Source organism: Aotus nancymaae, unplaced genomic scaffold, assembly GCF_030222135.1.
Source record: "Aotus nancymaae isolate 86718 unplaced genomic scaffold, 86718_ANA_hifiasm-v0.15.2.pri h1tg000079l, whole genome shotgun sequence".
Taxonomy (NCBI): Eukaryota; Metazoa; Chordata; class Mammalia; order Primates; family Aotidae; genus Aotus; species Aotus nancymaae.
The window spans coordinates 16,048,398-16,071,655 of record NW_026988494.1 but is presented as its reverse complement, the minus strand read 5'-3'; the positions used below and the strand labels follow the sequence as shown (position 1 = coordinate 16,071,655).

The following is a 23,258-nucleotide window of genomic DNA, read 5'->3' as shown; positions in this document are numbered from 1 at the left end:
GGGTAATATCTGTGAAACTGAACCCTGAAGTTTAGAACTATGGAGTTGGGTTTACTGCTCCTAAAGATATTTGGAATTTGTACAAAAGATAACGTTTACATTCTCTTTGCCAAGTTTGTTCAATATATATTCATTGCTGCCTCCTAGAATTTTTTTTTTTTTTAAGGAACATGTAAAACAGCATCCAGTTCTTGGAAAACCTACAACAAACAAATCAGCCTTCTGTTTCAGTGGTATTTTGAATCTTCACCTGCATAAGAAAAATGTTTAAATATCTATTTAAAATCAGTACTTCAATATACCACCCACCCTGGACAGGTTTCTTAGGTCTAAAACAGTTGGATATATTTAATAGAAATTAATCGCAGTGAAGCAATATGATCTATAGAATTCTTCATGTTGCTTCTTGTGAATTAGCATGTCATAAAAGAATTGTGGGCTGGGTGCAGTGGCTCATTCCTGTAATCGCAGCACTGTAGGGAGGCCATGGCAGGTGGATCACTTGAGGTCAGGAGTTCGAGACCAGCCCGGCCAACATGGCAAAACCCTGTCTCTACTAAAAATACAAAAATTAGCTGGGTGTGGTGGCACACACCTGTAATCCCAGCTACTGAAGAGGCTGAGGCAGGAGAATCACTGGAACCCAAGAGACAGAGGTTGCCATGAGCTGAGATGGCACCACTGTATTTAAATTCCAGCCTGGGTGACAGAGCAAGATTCTGTCTCCAGAAAAAAAAAAAAAAATGTGCTATAGTAAGATTAATCCACTTGAACAAGTAGCAAACATTACCAAAAATATGAGTAACGTTTAGTTTGCAGCCTCTAGGACTGAGAATGATGTTAGTGTGTGATGAGTCTGACCAGAACTGTGTGTGTGAGTGGCATGCTCAGTGTTCGGCATCAGTGTTTGGCATCCGTCTTGGCCCAGCCCTGAAACACAGCTGCTGCCAGCCAGGACTCAATCAAGTCGGCAGGGCTTGGGAAGGCAGCGTAAGTGATCCCAGACCTCACGGTGCCTTGCTGTTGACCGTGCAGCTGCTGCACCCCGCTGGCCTCTTCTCCCCTCAGTGACGAGTGACTCAGCCTTCTACAAGTGCTTCATTCAAACCCAAACCAGCCCTGGACAGTAGCGGGCTCGGGGGCCTCTCTGCTGTTTGGTGTCTGTTGGTTTGCGTTTGGTTTTCTTCTAGAGACTGTTACTTCTGTTGACAGAACAGCTCAGCCCCTCTGTTGGATATACAAGCACTTTGAATTATCAGGAAGCATTTGTAAAGGAAGGAAAGGAACTCATGGTTGTTAATGAGCCCAACTTAGTATACATACCAGCTCCTGCCAAAGGTCATCCTGCTACATCGGGTCTGATACCTTCTCATCAGGTAGTCAGGGGATGCCTCAGATGATGCTGTTCATAGTTGCTCTATAGGTCATTTGTGCATCAAAACTTTCAAAGACTCATGTGCAATGAAACAGACTTTCCTGTAAACTTAGCAACACATTTAATTTTTGTTGATCTAGTATTTGCTTCTTGCCATGCCCAGGAGGTATCCTGATAATACCTGTCAGCCTTGCATTGTGTGGGTGTGTGTGGGTGTGGAAGAATGGGTTGATACAATGACGGGGAAACGCAGTGGCCTTTGATGAAATTAAGAGACTAGGAAGCACAGGAAGTTTTCTTTCTTTATTTTTGAGACGGAGTGTCGCTCTGTCGCCCAGGCTGGAGTGCAATGGTGCAATCTCAGCGTGCTGCAACCTCCGCCTTCACGGCAAGTTTTCTAAGAAAGACAGCTTTGCCATGAAACTAGCCCTGCCTGTATCAGCTCTGTGACAATATCAGGACTAGTTTCCCTAGGATGAGATAATATTTAAAGGACAACACCACACAGTCTTGAATTCCAGGTTTTTCCACAGTTTTATCTTGGATTCCTTCATAATTACCGAACATTTCGAGGATCCCTTTTTCTTACATTCCAGACTAATTTTCTGGAAAGTTACTTCACCTGAATGGCTTGTTGTCCTGAGGTGCTTCTGGGTAACAGGATGTCTTAAGAACAATCGGGCTCCAAACTAAGCTCCATACTCAAAGCAGGTTAGTCATGCTACAAGGACAGGGACATAGGCTTAATTCTGATGGAGCTGTAATATCGCCACTTAATAAAACCTTACCTTCAGAAAGTGAGTGGGGGATGGAATCGGCTCTTCATCAGGTGAAGTGATTAAATGTCCTCAGGTATCTGATCCTTTAATCTCTCAACCGATCAATTTGTTTGCCTTGAAAGTTCAGCCTGGGCAGGAGGACAGGAGAACAGACCTGTCTTCAGCTGACCTAAGGAGAGCGAGGCCTCCTGGAGTGTTACTTCTTTCATGCCATGCTCTGTAAAATTGCAGCTCTGTGTGGCCACTCAGAGGCAAATGCTGAAGAATTACCATGAATTCGAGTTCAAGTCCATAGTAAATGTTGCTAAGTACTGTGAATTGTTGGCCCATGAGTTTTCATCAGATGTGGGAATCTCCTTCCCGCCCTGCCTTCCCCCCTGCCCCCCGGCAAAATTCACCATAAGAAACTGTGTAAGCTTTGCTAAGTGTGGGCAGGGCGACTGCAGGGTTTGTTTCACATTGAAACAAAAAGAGGCACCAATTGTTGCAGAATTCCAAAACAACGTGACCTGGAACAAATCCACTACCCGTATGAATATTTAAGCGGCCTGGCATACGTTTTTTAAAAATATCCGGCTGCTCCGTTTTGCTGTTTTAGATTCTTGTTGCATTCTTTTTAGATTCTTTGTGTCAGTGTGTAATATTTCAGTATGCCATTACATTGTCCTCAGTTCAATCTCCAAAGTGTGTTTGTGTTATGAGGTGCCTTAGGAAATGAGGGGATTTTTTGTAATACTGTATAAATGCTGGAATTTTTCTTTATGCCAAGGTGGACAACAACACAGCACTGGTTGACAAATTGAAGCGATTCCAGCAGGAGAATGAAGAATTAAAAGCTCGGATGGACAAGCACATGGCGATTTCAAGGTAAGAATAAAGCCGTACTGTTTCTCCTGAGCTCCCCGCTCCCTAGCACATCCAGTGTTACTTTCTGGCCAGGCTCTACCCGTGTACCTGGAGGGAAGCAGATGGTTAAAGGGGCACTGATTTCTGTCTGGAAAATGTGATTGTAGTAGTTGATGCATTTACCAAAGTGGCCTGGGTCCTCTGGCTGCCTCTGAGAATGCTTTCAGACAAAGAGCAACACAAAACCAAATAGAAAACAGCCCCAAGCATAACACAGTCATAAAATGTGTTGAATATTTGCAAAAGTGGCACTCAGCCTCCTATGAAATTGTCCAAAAAGTACAATTTTTTTTAATATGAGGTCTCTGTTGCCCACGCCGGAGTGCACTGGTGTGATCTCAGCTTACTGCAACCTCTGCCTCCCGGGCTCAAGCAATCCTTCCACCTCAGCTTCCTGCGTAGCTGGGACTGCAGGCGCATGTCACCATGCCTGGCTCATTTTTGTGTTTTTAATAGACATGGAATTTCACCATGTTGCCCAAGTTGGTCTCAATATCCTGGCCTCTTGTTATCCACCCACCTCAGCTTCCCGAAGTTCTGGGATTACAGGCGTGAGCCACCGCGCCCGGCCTGTATTTGGGTTTCCTAGCCAGCCAAATACCTGTGACCTTGTGCAGGATTCTGTTCTGTCCCAAAGGAATAAATTTGGACTTTCAGATTTCAAATGCTGGGACACTTTTTTCAAGTAATTTTTTTACATAGATGTACATGGTTTCTGGCTTTTTTCTTCAAGGCAACTTTCCACAGAGCAGGCGGTTCTGCAAGAGTCATTGGAGAAGGAATCGAAAGTCAACAAGCGACTCTCCATGGAAAATGAGGAGCTTCTGTGGAAGCTGCACAATGGGGACCTGTGTAGCCCCAAGAGGTCCCCCACCTCTTCGGCCATCCCATTCCAGTCACCACGGAATTCTGGCTCTTTCCCCAGCCCCAGCATTTCACCCAGATGACGCTTCCTCAAAGTCAACAGACTCTCTGCAAGCATTTTGATACAGGTCTGCAGGACTGACCCCAGCGAGGAACGTGGGCACAGAGCTGTCAGCGCACGTGTGATCACTGCAGGGTAACTGGAGCCATCGCCGCCGCCGGAATCAGCAGCTTCTGAGACTGGTACTCTGGAGGAAGACTTTTGCCTCAGTCCAAAAGATTCCTCCAAACACGGATTTCGGCACCGACACACGGACGTTGTTGCACAAAGCACTTAAAGAACGAGAGAATCTTGTTCATTGCCTTTTTCACCTAAGCGTAGGGGGAAAACTCTCAGGGGCCTATTCAGATGAAGATTTCTAACCTTTGTAATGTTCTTCACCACAGACACCTTTGTGAGTTTTTAGTCTGACTGTGGGGGTGGGGGTGTGTGAATGAAACGGATGTCAGAGTGTCATGTGTCTGATGCAGCCTTCTTCGCTGTGTATTAAATGTCAAAATTGAATATATCTGGGTATGTACTAATCAAATAGTAGTCAGTGTATACATTTCAGCCAAAGCCATAGAAGAAAAAGCAATAGTTGCTTGCATTATGATCATCTACCACCAACTCTGCTCAGCCCTGTAATGTGGTAGGGAGAGGGTATAACAGGAAGAGCCTCGACTTGTCACTGTCTGTACATTCTCTGTATCTTTTTGGGGTAACTTCTTGGCAGTTTCGGTGTTCAGCCGTATCAGTTGAAACTAGCTAGATTTTTCTGTAGATTTTGTACTTACCCACGGGAGCCTAACACTGTCCTGTAATCCATTTCTCAGGCTATGTGTAAATGTAGAACCCTAATTTTTCTATAAAAAAAACTGTATAAAGGGCAGTACCAATGGGTTTTTCTGCCTTATTTTTACCTTGACCTGAGCTGTCCTTGCAGATTTAACCTGTCTTCTTCTCTCCCATTATTCTCATTTTCCTTTTACCTTTCTCCACCATCCAGAGCCACAAAAGCAAACCACCTACCTCCTTTTCTCTGGGACAAGGATAAAGAAATATGCTTTTCCAGAGCTAGCTCATCTTCCAGGTGCTCAAATCACTTTCCAAATAAACTGAAGCCTGGATTTGATACTACAAATGTTGGGAAATCTTAGAATAAAGAACAAGAAAGAGGAAGTCATTGGCTAGTAGAATTAAGAAAGGTAGGATTCAGTGCTTACCAATGACTAGAAGCACCTTGATTAAACTGATGTTGCAGCATTTGATAGAAGAAACAGTCTGAGGATCATGCCCGTTTTTCAGGGACCCTCTGAGGAGTCCCTGTCTTTGGGAAGGCAGCCAAATGGCCAGCTGACGAGCAGAAAATGTGACTTGTCCAACTCTCCTCCAAGTTGCATTTCAGTTTCTTTCCAAAACTTATTAGCTCCCCTGATTTTGAGACTTTGGAAATGGTGGAAGGAAGAATTGTGGCTTTATATCCCCCTCCCTGCATGTGTCAACACTGTGATGTCAGTATTTACTAATCTACATTCAGTGGCTGTACAAATAACCGCTGTAGTAAGAAGATTCAGGATACTAGAGGTGGATTTTTGAGTCATTTACATGTATACTACATAGCAAGTTGATATTCATGATGCATGTTCTTTTAAATTAGTGATTGTGTGTCTTAAGTCTTTAACTTCCAATAGTTTATCATGTATGTAATACCTTCTATGTTTGCTTCTGATAAATGGAAATGTAGATTCACTGTCACTTCCTGGGATCTCTGCTCACGCTTCCAAGTTGTTCTCAATGACATTAGCCAAAGTTGGGTTTGCCGTTCATCCCTTACACATGGTAAATCTTGTGTTGTTCCCTGCTGTCCTCCGTAATGTGTGACTGGGAAATAAATCTTACAACAGTTAATTAAAAAAAAAAAAAGTCTTTGGAGGATGGGAGAGAACAGGAGAGAAGATAGGAAACAAAATATAGAGAATTTTTGAGCTTTTGTGTAAACCAAATGTTTTATGTAGGATGCAACATGTTGGCACGTCAAAAATACGGATGTGTGGACAACTGTAGTTGTGCTCAGTTTGTAGTGATGATGGAAAGTGTGTTTTACTTTAATCAAATAAATATGCTGGAATACTCGAGAATTGCATCCTCTGACATACCTCACTCTTCAAAGTGTTACCAAGCGCACAGCCTTTTTAACAGCACAGGAAAGATCACGTCTCCTCTTAGTTTATTTTCCAGGAATTTCCACTGCAACCACACAATAGGTCATGGCCTGAAACTTGACTCACAGAGCTACAGGTAGAGGTAAGCTTTTCTTTTCTAAATTCAAAGCTGTGTTTGAGAAATAAATTTGACTGGTTTTAACAATTTCTGCTGTATAAGAAAATTGGAGAAACCTGGTAAATATTTTTGAATATGATAAAAAATGTCTAAACAAAGTTCAATGTTCTTAATCTATGTATCTATTTTATATTGAAAGCGAAACTTCTAAAAACAGGTTCTATTTAATAGACTAATCTAGAATTAGTACCCTTGAGTGCGGCAGTTTAAGAAAAAGAAAAAAGCATACATGATTATTTTTTTCAATACTTTGATCAGTTATCTCACATTTGCTTGAAAGTTGCTACTAAGACAAAAATGACATTTCTAAGCATTTGAATTTGGAGTTGCTGTTTATGGATAAGCAGTCAAACTATCTGGTACATTTTTTAATTCTATTGTATTGTGGTGGTTATATGACAGAGAATACTTGGTATTCCCACCACCGAGTCTTTCGGGATGTATTTTAGACCAACTTAAACACTTAGCTCACTATTTTTTTTTTTTTTTTTTTTTTACAAAAACTTGCTCATTTAATAGAAATGATTATATAAAATTGTTTACACATATATAAAAACTAGGAACACATATGTAGGTAAGCAATCAAAATGCATACCTTCTGTTAGAAACGTTAACACTTCTGTGAATAGACTGAATGACTTCCTCTTAGTTTGGATGTCTGGGTCAGGCTCACAAGACGCTGGGGTTGGGGTTTGGTGCTTGACATCAGCCTCTGGCAAAGCACTAATCAAAAGAACCCCAAAGCTGATAGTGTACACAAACGGGCTTTCCGTAAGTTCATGACATTTCCTTTTGCAACTCAGGAAGACTCAACAGTGGTAGCTACTGTGGTCTGTCCTTGAAGATTCTGAGCAGTGCAAATGTAATATCCTGCATCAATGGTCTCAAAGTCTTCCACTGTAATGACACTCTGGGAGATTCTCGTGGTGTGTCCCAGTCCTCTGTGGATCAGCCTCCAAGTGTCTTGGATCGTCACAGGCCTTTCATCCTGTTTAATGACAGCCACAGAGACTGAAGCACAAGGGTCAAGCTGCTATAAACAGCTCCCATTCACCCAACACTGTTGAGGGTTCCTTTCAAAGGGCAAAGCACATGCTTACAAAAGACTGTTCAGTATGCGTAGCTTGTAAGCTGTGGAAGCTTTTACACTGAAATCATTTTAGGCAAACAGCCTTGAATTTCATTCTGTTGTCTGGTGCTGTCTTTCTGCCCTTTTCTTCTCTAAGTTTCTACTTAAGCTAAACTTTATGCTTTTAAAACTCCAAGTGGAACTGGTATTAAGCATCAACAGGGACAAAATTTTCCACTGGCCGCACTTTTCACATTGCCCACTTTCTTTTCCTAGCTAAGTAGTTCTTATTTACAGAACTGAAAGTCAGAAGCCTGAAAAATACCCACTGTAAAAGCTCCCAATTGCTCAGATTTGGAAGAGGGAGAAGTATGATTAGGCTAACGTGCCCTAGGACTCCAGTGGGAGAAAAGTTGTACCGAGGATGGGTAAGATAATGTACTAGATGACATGATCCCTATTTCTAGAACGTGAAATGGTCACTTTTGAGATGTCCAGCCAACTCTGGTAATGAGAACATAGTATTTTCTGAATTAGTTTAACAGAACTAATATATTACTAAGTGAATACCTTTTCTTATAAAACACCACATAGCAATGTAGGAAAAAAAACACCTCTATTGAAAATCATCAATGTCCTGTAGGTATGACCAACACTTTTGATAATCAAGCACCTAGTACCAAGATGCTGGAAAACACTATTCCCCAGAGACAGTTATTTTACACCAATCACAGCCTGTAAGCCAGAAGGACGTCAGCTACTGAATGTGTGCTGAGAGGCCAAATCTCTTCTGCCAACAAAGAGATTATTCCATGCTGGTAGCGGAGCTGTTACTTTAGCAAGCAGAACATGCACAAGGGCTAAATATGGTGCAATTGCTTTTATGAGAAGTCTATTTTAAAATGATCTCTGACCTCACAGCACCTTTTTGGCAGGGTCGGTTTCTATGCCCACTTGGTGGATGCTTGCTCAGAGCCACCTGCCGTGGGCACAGCTTGTTTAGAGAACACTCTAGCCAAGTGAAACACGGGTAGAAGGAAGCAGCAGAAAGAGCCCATGGGCGCACTCGGTCCCCAGGGAAGCCACTTCTGACTTTGTCTCACAGAGGTCCTTGGGAAGGGCTACCAGAGAAACTGGGAAAAGACCACAGGGAGAAGGAAACTTCTAGCTCAACTCTCTAAAAATTTTGACTGAACACAAAGTTCCTGTACAGAGCTCGGGTGAGGGGATGAAGCAGGAGTGCAGACACAACACAGAAACCATGGCATGTAGGGAGATGTGAAACCTGAAAGCCCTGTTTGCTTTCTCACCCAGGAGGCTGGGGTAGCCTGGGACAAATTCTCAACCCTACTCACCCACTGCCTAGAAACAAACTCAGTGCTGTGGGTGGGGACAGAGGGAGTAAGACCATCCATTTGGGCTATATAGGACCTGGGTGAGGCCTGTAACTGCTGGCTTTCCCCCACTTCCCTGGTGACCTGCATGACACAGCAGAGCAGCCATAATCCCCTGGGGAACATAACTCCATTGGCCTGAGAACCACACCCCCATCCCCAACAGCAGCCATAGCGACCTACCCAAGGAGAGTCTAAGCTCAGACATGCCTAGCCCCGCCCCCACCTAATGGTCTTTCTCTACCTTCCCTGGTAGCTGAAGACAAAGGACATAATCTGTGGGAGCTCTAGGGTCCTGCTCACCACCTGATCCTCCCTATACTACCACAGCTGATGCTGAGACCAACCAACACAAAACTAGTACAATAAACAAAACGACAGCTAAGAACCCTCACAGAGTCCATTTCACTCCCCTGCCACCAACATCAAAGTAGGTGCTGGTATCCATGGCTGAGAGACCTGACATCACAGGACTCTGTGCAGGCACCACCCAGTACCAGCCCAGAGCCCAGTAACTCTGCTGGGTGGCTAGATACAGAAAAAAAGTAACAGTCACTGCAGTTTGGGTCTTAGAAAGCCACACACATAGAAGGGGAAAAGCATTACATCAAGAGAGCACCCCATGGGACAAAAGAATCTAAACAGCAGCCCTTGAGCCCCAGATCTTCCCTCTAACACAGTCTACCCAAATGAGAAGGAACCAGAAAAACAATTCTGGTAATATTTCGAAACAAGGTTCTTTAACACCCACAAAAGATCACACTAGCTCACCAGCAATTGATCCAAACCAGAAGAAAGCCCTGAATTTCCAGAAAAAGAATTCAGAATATCAGTTATTAAGCTAGTCAAGGAGGCATCAGAGAAAGATGAACTCCAACTTAATTAAATTAAAAAAAGACACAAGATATGAAGGGAAAAATCTTCAGTGAAATAGCAAAAATAGAAAACAATCACAGTTTCTGGAAATGAAGGACACACTTAGAGAAATGCAAAATACACTGGAAAGTCTCAGCAACAGAATTGAACAAGCAGAAAAAAGAACTTCAGAGCTCGAACATAAGATTTTTGAATTGACCCAATCAAACAAAGACAAATAAAAAAGAATTTAGAAGACTGAACAAAGCCTCCAAGAAGTTTGAGATTATATTAAACAAGCAAACCTAAGAATAGTTGGTGTTCCTGAGGGAGAAGAGAAATCTAAAAGTTTGGAAAACATATTTGAGGGAATAATCAAGGAAAACTTCCCCAGCCTTGCTAGAGAGCTAGACATCCAAATACAAAAAGCTCAAAGAACACCTGGGAAATTCATCACAAAAAGATCATCATCTAGGCACATAGTGATCAGGTTATCTGAAGTCAAGAGGAAGGAAAGACTCTTAAGAGCTGAGGCAAAAGCACCAGGTAACCAAAAAGGAAAATGTATCAGATTAACGGCATATTCCTCAGTAGAAACCCTACTAGCTAGAAGAAATTGAGGCCCTATCTTCAGCCTCCTTAATCAAAACAATTATCAGCCAAGAATTTTGTGTCCGGCGAAACTAAGCTTCATAAATGAAGGAAAGAGACAGTCTTTCTGAGACAGACAAATGCTGAGAGAATTCACCAGTACCAATGCAGCACTACAAGAAATGCTAAAAGGAGCTCTAAATCTTGAAACAAATCCTTGAAATACACCAAAATAGAACCCTCTTAAAGCATAAATCTCACAGGACCTATAAAACAAAAACAAAATAAATTAAAAAATGAAAACCAAGGTATTCAGGCAACAAATAGCATGATGAATAGAATAGTACCTCACATCTCAATACTAACATTGAATGTGAATAGCCTAAATGCTCCACTTAAAAGACACAGAATGGCAGAATGAATATGAAGTCACCAACCAAGTATCTGCTCTTTTCAGGAGACTCGCCTAAAACGTAAGACTCAAAGTCTTAATGTAAAGGAGTGGAAAAAGATATTCCATACAAAGGCACACCAAAAATGAGCAGGACTAGCTTTTTTTTGGGTTTTTCTTTTTTTTTTGAGTCTCACTCTGTTGCCCACACTGGAATGCAATGGCGTGATCTCAGTTCACTGCAACCTCCGCCTCCCGTGTTCAAGCAATTCTCATGCCTCAGCCTCCTGAGTAGCTGGGTTTTCAGGCACAAGCCTGTCTTATATAGGAGTAGCTATTCTTATATAAGACAGAACAAACTTTAAAGAAACAGGAGGTAAAAAAGACAAAGAGGAACATTATATGATGATAAAAGGACTTGTCCAACAGGAAAACATCACAATGCTGTTTATATATATGCACCTAACACTGAAGCTCCCAAATTTATAAAACAATTACTACTAGACCTAAGAAATGAGATAGACTGCAACACATTAATAGTGGGGACTTTAATATTCAACTGATAGCACTAGACAGGTCATTAAGACAAACGTCAACAAAGAAACAATGGATTTAAACTACAACCTAGAACAAATGGACTTAACAGCTATTTACAGAACATTCTACCCAATAACTGCAGAATATGCATTCTATTCATCAGTACATGGAACATTCTCCTCAAGAGACCAGATGATAGGCCACAAAACAAGCCTCCATAAATTTAAGAAAAGTGAAATTGTATCAAGTACTCTCAGACCACACTGAAATAAACCTGAAAATTCCAAAAGGAACACTCAACACATACAAATACATGGAAATTAAATAACTTGCTCCTGAATGATCACTGAGTCAACAAGGAAATCACGATGGGAGTTAAAAAAATTCTTTGAATGTGCCTATAATCCCAGCACTTTGGGAGGCCAAGGTGGGTGGATCACTTGAGGTCAGGAGTTCAAGACCAGCCTGACCAACATGGTGAAACCCCATCTCTACTAAAAAATACAAAAATTAGCCAGCCAAGGTGGCTGGCATCTGTAATCCCAGCTACATGGGAGGCTGAGGCAGGAGAATCGCTTGAATCCAGGAGGCGAAAGTTGCAGTGAGCTGAGATGCGACACTGCACTCCAGCCTGAGCAACAGAGCAAGACTCTGTCTCAAAAAAAAAAAAAAAATTCTTTGATCTGAATGATAATAGTAACACAATGTATCAAAACTTCTGAGATACAGCAAAGGCGGTGCTAAGAGGAAAGTTCATAGCATTAAATGACTATATCAAAAAGCCTGAAAGAGCACAAATAGACAATCTAAAGCACACCTCAAGGACTAGAAAAACCAGTACAAACCAAATTCAAACGTAGCAGAAGAAAAGAGACAAAGATCAGAGCAGAACTAAATGAAAAGATAGAAGAAACAAAAAGCTGGTTCTTTGAAAAGATCAATAAAACTGATAGACCATTAGCGAAATTAACCAAGAAGATCCCAATAAGCTCAATTAGAAATGAAACAGGAGACATTACAACCAATATCACAGAAATATAAAAGATCATTCAAAACTACTATGAATACCTTTACACACACAAGCTAGAAAACCTAGAGGAGATGGATAAATTCCTGGAAATATACAACCCTCCTAGATTAAACCAGGAAGAAATAGAAACTCTGAACAGACCAATAACAACCAGTGAGATTGAAATGGTAATAAAAAAAATTGCCAATAAAAGTAAGTCCAGGACCAGCTGGATTCACAATTGAATTCTATCACATATTCAAAGAAGAACTGGTATCAATCCTATTGACACTGTTTCACAAGAGAGAGAAAGAGGGAATCCTTCCTAAATCATTCTGTGAAGCCAGTATCACCCTAATATCAAAACCAGAGAAGAACATAACAAAAAAAGAGAAAACTACAGACCGACATTTCTGATGAATATAGATACAAAATCCTTAACAAAATATCAGCTAATCAAATCCAACAGTATATCAAAGAGAGAGTCCACCATGATCAAATGGGTTTCATACCAGGCTGATTTAACATACACAAGTCATTAATGTGATACACCACACAAATAGAATTAAAAATCACATGATCATTTCAACAGTAACAGAAAAAGCATTTGATAAAATCCAGCATCCTTTATGATTAAAACCTTCAGCAAAATCAGCATAGAAGGGACATACCTTAACGTAATAAAAATAGTCTATGACAAACCCACAGCCAACATTACACTGACTGGGGAAAAGTTGAAAGCATTCCCTCTGAGAACTGGAACCAGACAAGGATGCCCACTTTCACCACTTTTACTCAACATAGTACTGGAAGTCCCGGCCAGAGCAATCAGACGAGAGAAAGAAATAAAGGGCATCCAAATCAGTAAAGAGGAAGTCAAACTCACTGTTTGCTGATACGATCATATACCTAAAAAAACCCTAAAGACTCCTCCAAAAAGCTGCTAGAATTGATAAATTCATTCAGCAAAGTTTCAGGATACAAAATTAATGTACACAAATCAGTCTCTGCCATACACCAACAGTGACCAAGTCGAAAATCAAATCAATAACTCAACTCCTTTTATAATGGCTGCAAAAAAAAAAAAAAAAAATAGAAATATACCTAACCAAGGAGGTGAAAGACCTCTACAAGGAAAACTACAAAACACTGCTGAAAGAAATCATAGATGACACAAACAAATGGAAACACATTGCATGGTCATAACTGGGTAGAATCAATATCATGAAAATGATCATACTGACAAAAGCAATCTACAAATTGAATGCAATTCCACCAAAATACCATTATTCTTCACAGAACTAGAAAAAAAAATCATAAATGTCATATGGAATCAAAAAAGAGTCCGCATAGCCAAAGCAAGACTAAGCAAAGAGAACAAATCTAGAGGCATCACATTACTTGACTTCAGACTATACTATAAGGCCATAGTCACCAAAACAGCATGGTACTGGTATAAAAACAGCACAAAGAGCAGTGGAACAGAATAGAGGACCCAAAAATAAACCCAAATATTTACAACTGAACTTTGACAAAGCAAACAAAAACAGAAAATGAGTAAAGGACACCTATTCAACAAACGGTGCTGGGACAATTGGCTAGCCACATGTAGAAGAATGAAACTGAATCCTCATCTTTCACCTTATACAAAAATCAACTCAAGATGGATCAAATACTTAAATCTAAGACCTGAAACCATAAAAATTCTAGAAGATAACATTGGAAAAACCCTTTTAGACATTGGCTTAGGCAAAGACTTCATGACCAAGAAACAAAAAGCAAATGCAACAAAAACAAAAGATAAATAGATAGGGCTTGATTAAACTAAAGAGCTTCTGCACAGCAAAAGAAATAATCAGCAGAGTAAACAGACAACCCATAGACTGGGAGAAAATTTTTGCAATCTCTACATGCGACAAAGGACTGATATCCAGAATCTACAAGAAAATCAGATAAATCAGCCAGAAAAAAAAAAAAATCCCATCAAAAATTGGGCTAGGGACATGAATAAACAATTCTCAAATGTCCAAAAACATGAAAAAATGCTCAACATCACTAATGATCAGGGAAATGCAAATCAAAACCACAATGTGATACCACCTTACTCCTGCAAGAATGGCCATAATTTACGTTGGCACAGATGTGGTAAAAAGAGAACATTTCTCCACACTTCTGCACTGCTGGTGGGAATGTAAACTAGCACAACCACTACAGAAAACAGTGTGGAGATTCCTTAAAGAACTGAGGGTAGAGCTACCATTTGGTCCAGCAATCCCATTACTGGGTATCTAACCGGAGGAAAAGCAGTCATTATATGAAAAAGACACTTGTACACATGTTTATAACAGTACAATTCACAAGTCCAAAAATATGGAACCAGCTCAAATGCCCATCAGTCAATGAGTGGATAAAGAAATTGTGGTATATATACCATGGAATACCACTCAGCCATAAAACAGAATGAAATAATGGCATTTGCAGCAACCCGGATGGCATTGGAGACCATTATTCTAAGTGAAGTAACTCACAAATAGAAAGCCAATCATGGTATGTTCTCACTCCTAACTGGGAGCTAGCTATGAGGACGCAAAGACACAAGAATGATACAATGAACTTTGGGGACTCTGGGGAAAGGGTGGGAGGTGGAAAGGGAGAGATAAAAGCCTATACACTGGGTACACCACTAGAGTGAATACACCAAAATCTCAGAAATCATCTAAAGAGCTTATTCATGTAACCAAACACCTACTGTTCTCAAAAACCTATTGAAATTTAAAAATGACGAAACATATTAAAAACAAAGAGAATACTCTGAAGGACTCCAGGAGGTGGTTAGACTCTAGTTGACCCAGAAGATGGGACTGAAATTGAGGTGGGGGCAGGAGGAAAGAGAGGATCCTTCCTTTCCCTTTCCTCCTACTGTCCTTTAAAAAAAAAACAAAAAATTTGTATTTCAGGCTCAGGGGTATACGTGCAAAAATTTGTTACATAACTAAACTCGTGTCATGAAATGACAGATCATTTTATCACCCTGGTATTAATATCAAGCCTTAGTGCCCATTAGTTATTTTGCCTGATCCTCTCCCTCCACCCTCAAGGAGGCCCCTGTATGTGTCCACGTGTTCTTATCATTCAGCTCCCACTGATAAGTGAGAACATGCGGTATTTGGTTTTCTGTTTCTGTTCCTACAAAGGACATGAGCTCATTCTTTTTCCTGGTTGCATAGTATTCCATGGTGTATATGTACTACATTTTCTTTATCCAGTCCACCATTGAAGGGCATTTAGGATGATTCCATGTCTTTGGTATTGTGAATAGTGCTGCAATGAGAATTACTGTCCCTTCTTGGTTACGGTTTTTTTTTTTTTTTTCAACCTGCTTATGAAGAGGGTACATTGAGCAAATTGACTAGTGAAACTCCATCTTTTATTTCCTGTCCTTAAAAAAAGTTCATTTTTAAATATACTGAAACATCTTCAAAGAAAACAAGAAAGCCCCACCCCCAACATAACCTCTCATGTTTCTTGCACTTCTTAAGTTATGGCCTGTATCACTGGGTGAGGACGAAACTGTGAATTCAAACCACTGGCTGAGACGCAGTTGCTGAGACGCAGGTGCCGCACTCACCTTCTGCCCTGGGAAGATCCACCTGAACTCCACCTCCACGTCGGGCTCCCCCAAGACAGTGCAGAGCACACTGACGCCGTCCCCACTTCTCACTTTGTTTGAAGAGGCCAAGATGGTTGTTGAAGGAGGGCCGCTGGGAACTGGAAGCAAGCAAGAGACAGGGAGAGTGAGATGAGACCCTGATGTAACCTCAAGAACAAACCTACAAACGTGCTCTTTTCTATGGAGATGGACTTTAGTGCCTTCCTCACAGCTTCCTGACCAGCGCCAGGGCGGTGCGAGCCCACCACTTGTGGTGTCCTCCGAAGCCGCCTTTACCTGTTGACCTTGGTGGTCTGGGAGGGGGCAGGCACCGGGACTCCCGGGGACAGCCTCCAAGCCTGTGATCAGGTGAGGAGGCTCAGAGGTCCATCGAGGGTCATGGTAAGGGAATAAAGAGGTGAGGGGAAGAAGTCCCTAGGGACAAAGCAAGCAGGAAGTACTGGGTGGTGGCAGCCATAGGGGTGGTGGGGGGCAGACAGGCGTGTGGCTGTCCATCCGCAGAAGGGGACAAAGTCTAAATACACAGATGAGAAAGATGTTTGCATGCAGGGCACGAGTACTACCTGGGTTTGCAGTGCCTTTGCTTCACGTTTCAGAAACAAATGTCTTCATTATGCCGAGTTTACTCAACAAGCTGTCTCTCTATTTATTCACTTAGCAATGGGGTCTCTGTCCTCCAGGCTGGAATGCACTGGTATAATCTTAGCTTGCTGCAGCCTCGAACTCCTGCAACTTGGAGGACAGTTCAAGCTATCCTCCCATCTCAGCCCTCTGAGGAGCTAGGATTGCAGGTATGAGCCACTGCACCTGACTAACTTTTCCATTTTTTGGTCTATGTTGCCCAAGCTGATCTCCAACTCATGGCCTCAAGCAATCCTCATGCCTTGGCCTCCCACAGTGCTGGGATTACAGGTGTGTCAATGAGCAATTTTGATGGCAGCCTTAGCAACGCTGTGCTAGTAGCTGGGCCTAGAGCAGGGAGCGACATGGACCTGATCTCTGAACCCGTGGAGCCTGTATTCTAGCAGAGGGGCCAGGCAGCGAGGGAGTCGCTGTATGTTAATTTAAAATGCTGTGCTAAAAGCTACGAAGCAAAAGCCCAGAGTGCTCCAAAAGGCCAGAATAGAATAGTCTGAGAGCCAGGAAGGGCTTCCTTGTGGGAGCAACGTTTGAACTAAAATCTCAAGGCTGAGCTTCAAAGACAGGGTCAGGAGAAGCAGGGAGGCACCAGCAGGCTGGGAATGCCCATGTGCATGGCTCCAGGTGAGAGGCGGTGGCACAGCGGAGGAGGGCTGGGGAGGGGAGGGGAGGGCAGCAGGGGAGGGCTGCAGGGGAGGGCTGCAGGGGAGGGCTGGAGTGGGGAGGGGAGGGGGAGGGCATCAGGGGAGGGCTGGAGTGGGGAGGGGAGGACAGCAGGGGAGGGCTGAGGGGAGGGGAGGGTTTGGGAGGGGAGGGGAGGGGAGGACAGCAGAGGAGGGCTGGAGTGGGGAGGGGAGGGCAACAGGGGAGGGCAACAGGGGAGGGCTGGAGTGGGGAGGGGAGGGCAGTGGAGGAGGGCTGGGGAGGAAAGGGGAGGGCTGGGCAGGAGTGGGGAGGGCAGTGGGTGAGGGCGGGGAAGGGGAGAGGAGGGAGGAGTGAGACCTGGCTGGGGAGGAAGACAGAGGTGAGTCCATGCAAGGCCATTCAGGCCACACAGACGATTTGGACTTTAGTTCTAGGAGAAGTGGGAACCTACTGAATGGTTTAATTAAAATCAGAGGCCAGGCCCAGTGGCTCACTCCTATAATCCCAGCACTTTGGGAGGCCAAGGTGGGAGGATCACCTGAGGTCAGGAGTTCGAGACCAGCCTGGCCAACATGGGGAAAACCCCATCTCTATTAAAAATATAAAAATTAAGGCCAGGCGCAATAGCTCATGCCTGTTAATGCCAGCACTTTGAGAGCCAAGGTGGGCAGATCACCTGAGGTCAGGAGTTCAAGACTAGCCTGACCAACAAGGTGAAACCCTATTTCTACTAAAAATACAAGATTAGCCGGGCATGGTGGCGCATTCCTGTAATCCCAGCTACTCTGTTCGCTGAGGCAGGAGAATCGCTTGAACCCAGGAGGTGGAGGTTGCAATGAGCCAAGATCACACCATTGAACTCCAGCCTTGGTGACAGAGCAAGACTCTGTCTTTTAAGAAAAATAAAAAAAAGAAAGAAAAAACAGCTACAGTGTGGACAACAGAGTGGAGGAAAAAAAGGCGGACACCAGGGAGAGAGGTGATAAAGTATTTGCATTAGTCCATGGCAGAGACGATGCTAGCTTGATCCATTTTTTGTCCTGAGGGTGGAGGGGAACAGTAGCATTTGAAAGTGATTTAATGAAAACAGTAGAAAGGACCGGGAGGAGAAAGGAGGCAGCTTGACTTCCAGCCGCAGGCCTGTCTCCTGGGTGAAGGCAGTACTGTCACCAAGGCAGAGAAGGAGGAAGAACCAGATCCAGGGAGGATGGCGCTGAGTCCACGGATGGCACAAGGAGGGTGGGGGCCCTGAAGCATCTCAGCACACACCAAGGTGGACAGCGGATACGTGGACCTGGCACTCCCAGATCTGGCCACTTCCACTCACTTGGGAGTTACCAGTGTACAGATGTGAAGCAGGCCCAGGGAGAGAATGGGGAGTGGGAAACCAGGGTGCCTGGGTGGGAGGGGCACCAAAATTTAAAAGCTGAGAGAAGGCTCAGAGCTGACCAAGCAGAGATTGTCCAGGCTGCAGTGCAGTGTCATGATCTCAGCTCACTGCAACCTCCACCTCCCGGGTTCAAGCAATTGTCTGCCCCAGCCTCCCGAGGAGCTAGGATTGCAGGTGCCAGCCACCATGCCCAGCTAATTTCTTTTTTGTATTTCTAGTAGAGACAAGGTTTCACCATGTTGGCCAGGCTGGTCTTGAACTCCTGACCTCATGATCTACCTGCCAAGGGAGGTGGATCATGAGGTCAGGAGTTCAAGACCAGCCTGGGAGGACTGAAGATTTTAAACAGTCTTAGAAACCAGAATGAGGCTGTCTTACTCACCCAGCGAGCCTTTTGGATGTGAAAGTGAAACTCAACGTGACTAACAGATCTCCCTACCCTCAGGAAAGGGGGTTTCAACGCTGTGGAACGGACGGAAGTTACCAGGGAAAAAAACTATTTCATGTATGAACACCCTGAATTGAAACTCCTCACTAAAATGGCCACATTAAGAAAAAGAAGTTCCATTTTTAATTGGGAGCTTGATCATGCTTCAGCTCTGTCAAGAGGAAGAGAGTAAGGCCAACTGGAAGAGAATGAGGCGGGAATTTGAAGACTCCAAGTGACAGCAAAAGAAAGAACAAAACGCAGAAGACACCAGGCAGGCAGAGTGGATGAGAGATGGGGGATTCGTGGCAATGCCCTCTACCCCCCCATGGGGAGTGTCCCAACAGCTCTTAAGTCTCTGGGTACAGGCATGGGGATGTTACCTGTGTTCATCCAGGATGGTTCTTTCCTGGACAAGAGACTACAGAGAAGAAGGTGTGCAGGGCATGGGTGGCAGGTCCTGATGTGGTGGGACCCAGGTGGGTGGGGAGGGCAGAAAGCCCCGGGGAACAGTGTGGGGCAGGGGGTGCAGGTGATGATCGCGGTGGAAGGAGTCATCAAACATCATCCTGGGAAAGAGAAGCCTGTGACTGGAGCAGGGGTTGGCCCCGGTGGTTGCTGTCACGGTGCTTGTGGTTGACATGTTCACACTGCAATGAGGGTGGGAAGATCTGAGATGGAACGGATGAGGGGTCCATGAACCTGGCCAGTGGGTTCCAACTCGGTATCAAAGTCACCCTAAAAATGGAGTGACGAGCAGGGCCATGAACCAACTGCCAAAATGTTTGATGAACGCACGGGAGTGACAGGAAAGGAAATGAGAACGCTGGTGGAGCCCATAAAGAGCAGAGGTTCCCAACAGAAGGGCAGAGAATGAGGGTTGGGAGGTGGGAATGCGTACAAGAAGGATGCCAGCCTTGAAGTGGCAGTGAACGGCAATCCTTTGGAGACAGCGGATTCGGGTTAAGACCAAGAACTGGGAGGAGGCTCTAAAGGAGTCTGGGGACATAGAAGACTTGCTGATCAAACACGGAGGCAGCACCAGAGTGAATGACGGAAGGATTTGGCTGGAATGGAGAAGAGGGGTTTTCGGTCAGGGTCATAGCAAGGAAGGAGAACATCCTAGAAGTGGTGGTGCCAAAGGGAAGCCTTCAAGAACAGCGTAAGTGGGCCAACCATGGTGGCTCATGCCTGTAATCTCAGCACTCTGGGAAGCTGAGACCGAAGGATCGTTTGAGCCCAGGAGATCAAGACCAGCCCAGGCAATGTATGAAAACAAACAAAAAAAAGTTAGCAGGGCATGGTAGTGCATGCCTGTAATTCCAGCTACTCAGGAAGCTGAGGTGGGAGGATTGCTTCAGCCCAGGGCTTGCTTTAAGGCTGCAGTGAGAAAATGGTTGTGCCACTGCATTCCAGCCTGGGCAACATAGCAGGACCCTGTCTCAGAAAAAACAAACAAACAAACCCAACGACAGTGAAACAAAAAAAGGCACTTATGGTATTTCCTTATTCCATCTGCAGACAGAGAATAGCAGTACCTGAAACTGACAGGAAAGTGACTAGAATCTAGGCAGGGGTGGCCAGGCTTACCCGCCACGTAGAGCAGCTGGTACTTGATGGAGATCTGAGATCTGCCCCCTGCCTCCGCCCTGCAGTAAACCACGCCCTGGTGCTCAGAATGAGGTTGCAGATACACAAAGCCCCGCTTCATGTCGTAAACAATGTCTGTTCCATTGGCTGGGATCTCCTTGGCTGGGAATTCCCTGTGGAGCGTGACTTTGGCCGACAGCACAGTCACCCGACAAGGAACCACAGCCTGTCTGTCCGGGTTCAAGTAGACAACATCAAAGTAGCTGGGAGAAGGCACAAAGAGTTCTCCTTTCTCTGTAAAGGGAAGACACAGGCTTATTCACTCCAGAGACACAAAGTAAAAGCACCCCTGAGGATTCTGCATACTCAGAATACTGAGTCCTTAAGAGTAGAAAAGGCTGGGTTTTCGTTTTCTTTTTTCATGCTTTTCATTTTTTGGAAGAATGATTTTACTTCCCGTCTCCTTAAAGAAAATAGAAAAAGTATCAGTTCAAGCTCAAATGAGGCCCATGGATCACGACCCTGAGGAAGCAAGGAACAAAACTGATTCCCTTAAGGTTTAACATGCCCAGCCTTACTTCATTTTTTTTTTTTTTTGAGATGGAGTTTCGCTCTTGTTACGCAGGCTGGAGTGCAATGGCGCGATCTCGGCTCACCGCAACCTCCTCCTCCTGGGTTCAGGCAATTCTCCTGCCTCAGCCTCCCGAGTAGCTGGGACTACAGGCTCACGCCACCGTGCCCAGCTAATTTTTGTATTTTTAGTAGAGATGGGGTTTCACCTTGTTGACCAGGATGGTCTCGATCTCTTGACCTCATGATCCACCCGCCTTGGCCTCCCAAAGTGCTGGGATTATAGGCATGAGCCACTGCGCCCGGCCTCCAGCCTTACTTCTTAATGTGAAATAAGTGACCACACTAGTTGCTTTAAAAATATATTTACAATCTGGCCTATAATTGTAGCACTGTGGGAGGCTGAGGCAGATGGATGGCCTGAGCTCAGGAGTTTGAGACCAGCCTGGGCAACATGGTGAAACCCCATCTTTACTAAAAATACAAACAAAATTACCCAAGTGTGATGACACGCACCTGTAGTCCCAGCTACACAGGAGGCTGAGGCATGAGAATTGCTTGAACCCAGGAGGCAGCAGAGGTTGCAGTGAGCCGAGATCGTGCCACTGCACTCCAGCCTGGGCAACAGAGCAAGACTGTCTCAAAAATAAAAATTTGCAATCAGTAGCCTCCATCAACAACAACAACAAAATGTGTTGAAGTTCATTTTAATAATTATAGATTACATATGTCCCCTGCAAATGTATTTATATCCACTCATGTAAATGACAAACATATTAAAGAAAACTAAGCACATTGGATTTTAGATTTCAAAAAAAAAAATCAAGTTAATAAACTATACACGACATCCAAATTACAGCTAACTCAGTATTTAGGAAAGCACTTATTAATGTGATTTTATGATTTTAAGTTTTAAAACCTTAGCAGTTGTAAAACCTTGAAGCCATCTGCTGCTTCTGTGTGAAGAAATCAACTGCACAGCCGCGGTCAGTAACTGCCGGTCAGGAAGCGCCTCCCAGCACATCAGAGCTCCCCCGGGAGACCCAACACAGGGACAGTGTCCTCAGCATGTCCTCACACAGCCCAGAGGACCTGGCGCCTGTCAAGGTCAGTGGAGGGGAATGGAGTCGGCTTGAAGGAGGAACCCATCAGTCTCAGGTCTGCTCTCGGCTCGGCCAGCACCTGGCTGGGAATCTTCAGCCAGTCTTGTACATGTCCCTATTTCCTCTGAAATTACTTGGCCTGGTTCTTTAAGCTCAGACGATGGCATTTGTATCTTACCAAAATGGGAGAAATGAGGACTGGCTTACCCATTCTGTCCTTAGGACAGGCAAGAAACTCTGCATTGGGCTTTTGGGGGTATTTCTGTTGGTGCTGGTGGCTTTTCTTTTTTGGCATGGTTCATTAAATCCTTTGTTTTTCTGGATCATTCTGTGAGGGAATGTTATGGTAATTGCAAAGAGAAATCTTCAGAGCTAGTCAGACCCCAACATTTAATACATAGTTTCTTGTGTTTTCTGCACAATGTTCCTGAAATAAATATTTTTCCTAGGCTTTCTCCCTCACTCACCTTCTTTGTATCACAGTTAGATGGTATTTTAGGTTGGGGGCAGAATTACTGGACACATCATCAAATGTTTCATGAGCCAAGAGTTCTTGGGCTCTAAGTACCAAGTTCACTAACATGGAGATCCTCCCTCTTGGCTCTAAGATGAGGGAAGAGTACGTCACGGCTCTGAGAGTCTCCGTGTTTTACACGGGTTTCCATCAGGCTGGGAGGTCTGTGCTACTTTATGAGAAACTGGCTTTCAGGCTTAGGTAAGGAACACCTCCGTCAATGTTGTGCCCAACATTCATGATTCACACAGAGTCCATCTACGTGGCCTTGGAGGCATTATTTAATTTCCTCATGCTTCAGCGTCCTCATGTGTAAAGAGAAGAATCTGGAGTGGATAATATTAAAGATGTTTTCTTAGCAGCAACACTTTAGGATTTTATGACTGCAAGATTTAGAGGCAACTTTTAAGGGTGTGGAGAATAATCTGAACCAGTAAGAAAAGCTGTTAGTTGAATAAGTGAACCATGTGAATTTAAGAACACAAAAATATCATCTTCTTTCCTTTACTTTCTGTTTTGAGATAGGGTCTCACTCTGTCACCCCGGCTGGAGTGCAG

The 23,258-nt window shown here is 43.9% G+C and overlaps 2 protein-coding genes across 6 annotated transcripts in view; one reads left to right on the top strand and one right to left on the bottom strand.

The window, feature by feature from the left end:
* Window positions 1-6,105, top strand: part of MTUS1 (microtubule associated scaffold protein 1) — a 110,468-nt gene extending 104,363 nt beyond the window's left edge. For all 5 annotated transcript variants that reach the window (XM_064368715.1, XM_064368714.1, XM_064368716.1 and 2 more), the window contains 2 exons: window positions 2,924-3,021; window positions 3,794-6,105. In XM_064368715.1, the coding sequence (XP_064224785.1) occupies window positions 2,924-3,021; window positions 3,794-4,007 (312 nt within the window). In that variant the 3' untranslated portion in view covers window positions 4,008-6,105. The remainder of the gene's footprint in view (window positions 1-2,923; window positions 3,022-3,793) is intronic.
* A 72-nt stretch (window positions 6,106-6,177) lies between these two features.
* Window positions 6,178-23,258, bottom strand: part of PDGFRL (platelet derived growth factor receptor like) — a 62,867-nt gene continuing 45,786 nt past the window's right edge. The window contains exons 4-6 of the mRNA XM_021665081.2: window positions 20,515-20,808; window positions 15,782-15,921; window positions 6,178-7,295 (exon numbers count right to left, since the gene is read on the bottom strand). Coding sequence (XP_021520756.2) covers window positions 7,107-7,295; window positions 15,782-15,921; window positions 20,515-20,808 — 623 coding nt within the window. The 3' untranslated portion in view covers window positions 6,178-7,106. The remainder of the gene's footprint in view (window positions 7,296-15,781; window positions 15,922-20,514; window positions 20,809-23,258) is intronic.